We start from the raw sequence: 3017 nt of genomic DNA, 5'->3' as shown, positions 1-3017 counted from the left end.
CTTAAGAAAAGGGAAGTTACTATCTTGTCGATACATAGCTTAACTCACCATTGATTGATCGAGTTGTGTCATGACAAATTTTCAATAGAGTCTTGATTGATTAAGTTTCACGAGTTTAAATCTTTAATCAAGCCCATTAAGTTAACTCAGAACTTGACAATCAAACCCTACTTGCAGAAGTATAAAGGGATCATTATAGTTTATTGAAAACAAAAATCTCCTTTATGCATCTAGGGTTTCTTTACCTATTTTTTCAATTCACCATCATCTTGAAGGCACTAAGGGTCTGTGTGGTTAGGGAGATTTTAGGGACAATGGAAAATGAGAGAGAGAAAAGTGGAGAGAAAATAGTTTTTGTGGGTGTTTGATTTATGAGAAGAGAGAAGGGCAAATTGGAGGAGCATGAATGTTTTGTCCTCGAGCCCACCAAAATGCTATCTCCCCAATCTAGGGAGAAAATAAGGGAGTAAGGGGAGAAATGTAGTTGTAGTCAAATGATAAAACCACCTCTCTTTCTCATGTGTCAATTGTCTCTCTCTCTCTCTCTCTCTCTCTCTCTCTCTCTCTCTCTCTCTCTCTCTCTCTCTCTCTCTCTCTCTCTCTCTCTCTCTCGTATTTTTTGGTTTGGTCAATATTGTAGGGTGTTTTGCTCTTCTTCTTTTTTCTTGGGTTTAACTAGACGCAATTTTTTTTTTTTTCTGACCACAATTTTTCATTTTTTTTTTCCCGATTGGTTGTTTGCCTTTTTTTATTTTTAATTGGGCATTATTTTTTAGTAAGGGCATATGAGTGAATTTATACAAAGTCATTTTTCTATCTTTCCATTTTTCCTCTCAACCAAACAAATTTTTTTTTCATCCCTCCACTTTCCCACCACCCAACCAAACACAAATAAGGAAAACTAAAATATCTTCTATCCTCCCACTTTTTCATTTCTTCCCCATTTACTATTCTCCCACTTTTCCATCTTTTTAACCAAATGAACCCTAGAAGTGACTATGGGAATTGATATTACTAAAGATTGGTGATCAAGTTGAAGCCATAATATCAACACAACTATGAAATTTTTGAGGTGGGCTTTAAAGTTGCTAGTAGAAAGTTTGTATTGGTGAAATTCAAAATAAAAGGGTCCAATCGAGTTGGAATTGCACATGGTCATGGAATTGCACATGGTGGTGCGAAACGGAAATGGCGAAGTACTTGCTGCACTTTCAGAAAAAATACCCAACCCCGGCACAACGGAGTTGGTGGAAATCCTAGCTGCAAGAAGGGCTGTCCAGTTCATTGTTGAATTGGGCATGGCACAGTCAATATTTGAAGGAGACGCAGAGAGTGTCTATAAGGCATTGAAGTCAGGTGATGTGGGTCACTCCGAATTTGGTCAATATGTGAAAGACATAATGTCTATTTCCGGTTCGCTTCGAACTTTCTCTTTCTCTCATATTAGGAGGCAGGGTAATTATGTGGCTCATGCCTTAGCAAAGAGAGCAAGATTTGCATTTCCATTGTTAGTCTGGATGGAGCATGTTCCACCGGATGTGATTCCCTTTGTACTTTCAGATCAGTAGTTATTCTAATAAAGTTTCATCGTATTGATCCTCAAAAAAAAAAAAAAAAGTCACTACTATATTCCAAAAATATATAGTCACCCATTAAGTTGACTCATGACTCTGAATTTGAACCCTACTTGCAAAAGTATATAAGGGATCATTATAGTTCATTGAAAACAAGAAGAGAGTTTATATATTAAAAAAAAATGGAAAACAGGAAGAGAGAACCTCTTTCATGCATCTAGGGTTTCTATACCTACATTGTCAATTTCCATCATACAGAAGACACTAAAAGGGAATATGAAAATTGGTATTGCTAAAGATTGATTATCATGTTCAATCCATAGTATCAGCACACCTGTGAAAATTTTGAGGTGATCCTTAAAGTTGCTAGTAGAATGTTTAAGTTGGTGAAATCCATAATAGAAGATTCCAACCCAGTTGAAATTATGTGTCACGTAATTAAGTCACCACTAGAGGTAGAAATAGAAGTTAGGGTTAATTTCTATTATGAGAACTTCAATTTATTAGTGGATTTTGCCTTGGGGTTAGAGGTAAATTGTAGCCTTTGTAGGAGTGTTTTTTTCCTTTGACTAAGCCATTGGCTTTTTACTTTGTAAACAAATTGCATTATGTTTTTATTTTGCTACACTTTGTGATCGGTAATTGGTTTAGGACAATATTTCTGTCCAAACTAGTTTAGAGAGAAATTCTTCAAACTTCTTCTATATCTTTTTATTAGATTTAAATTTTGAAAATATAATTGTTGGATTGCATGTTTTTTAGGTTCTTAATACACATATCAAATTTCGTACAAATCAGATGTTATTTACCATTCGAAAAATAAACTTATTTTTTATACATGATTTTAAACCACAAAAACTTAAACATTTGATTGATAACATATCTATTGATCTTTGATCTTCTTAAAATTTTGTAAGCATGGAGGATGAAACAAAAACATATAATCTAATAGTTAGATTTTCAAAATTCACATCCAATAAAAAGATATATGAGGAGTTTAAAGGGTTTTTCTCCAAACTTCCATTGATTTATTTAGGGGCGGCCCAACATAATTTGGGGCCTAAGGCAAAAATTTTATGCGGGGCCTTTAATTTGTAAATATTAATTAAAAAAATTATTTAATACTAATCAAATCAAGTTTAATTTGATACATTAAATACATAATTTGATGAATAATACCAACTAAACTAATGTTAATTTCATATAGAGAATTGAATATCACAATTGAACCATAAATATTTATAAAAATAAATAGAAATATTACGATTAAAAAATATAATTTATCTTTGATATATGACGATGCATGATTAAGTAAAATTGTAAATCTAATTTTTAATTTTATATCTTGTTTTTAAGAGAGATAGAGATAGAGATAGATATTATTTGGTGTGTGATTTTGTAGGATATTATTTTGCAAAAATTAAAGTCTCAAACTATTAGAAG

The 3017-nt window shown here is 32.5% G+C and overlaps 1 protein-coding gene across 1 annotated transcript; it reads left to right on the top strand.

Moving 5' to 3' along the window:
* Nucleotides 1-1151: 1151 nt before the first annotated feature.
* Nucleotides 1152-1568, top strand: LOC115955520. Its single transcript, XM_031073653.1, has one exon. It carries the CDS (start codon nt 1152-1154, stop codon nt 1566-1568), a length of 417 nt encoding a protein of 138 aa, XP_030929513.1.
* The last annotated feature ends 1449 nt before the right edge of the window (nt 1569-3017 follow it).

This window comes from Quercus lobata, chromosome 8 (assembly GCF_001633185.2).
Source record: "Quercus lobata isolate SW786 chromosome 8, ValleyOak3.0 Primary Assembly, whole genome shotgun sequence".
NCBI classification, from domain to species: Eukaryota; Viridiplantae; Streptophyta; class Magnoliopsida; order Fagales; family Fagaceae; genus Quercus; species Quercus lobata.
This window is presented reverse-complemented; position numbering and strand designations above follow the sequence as displayed.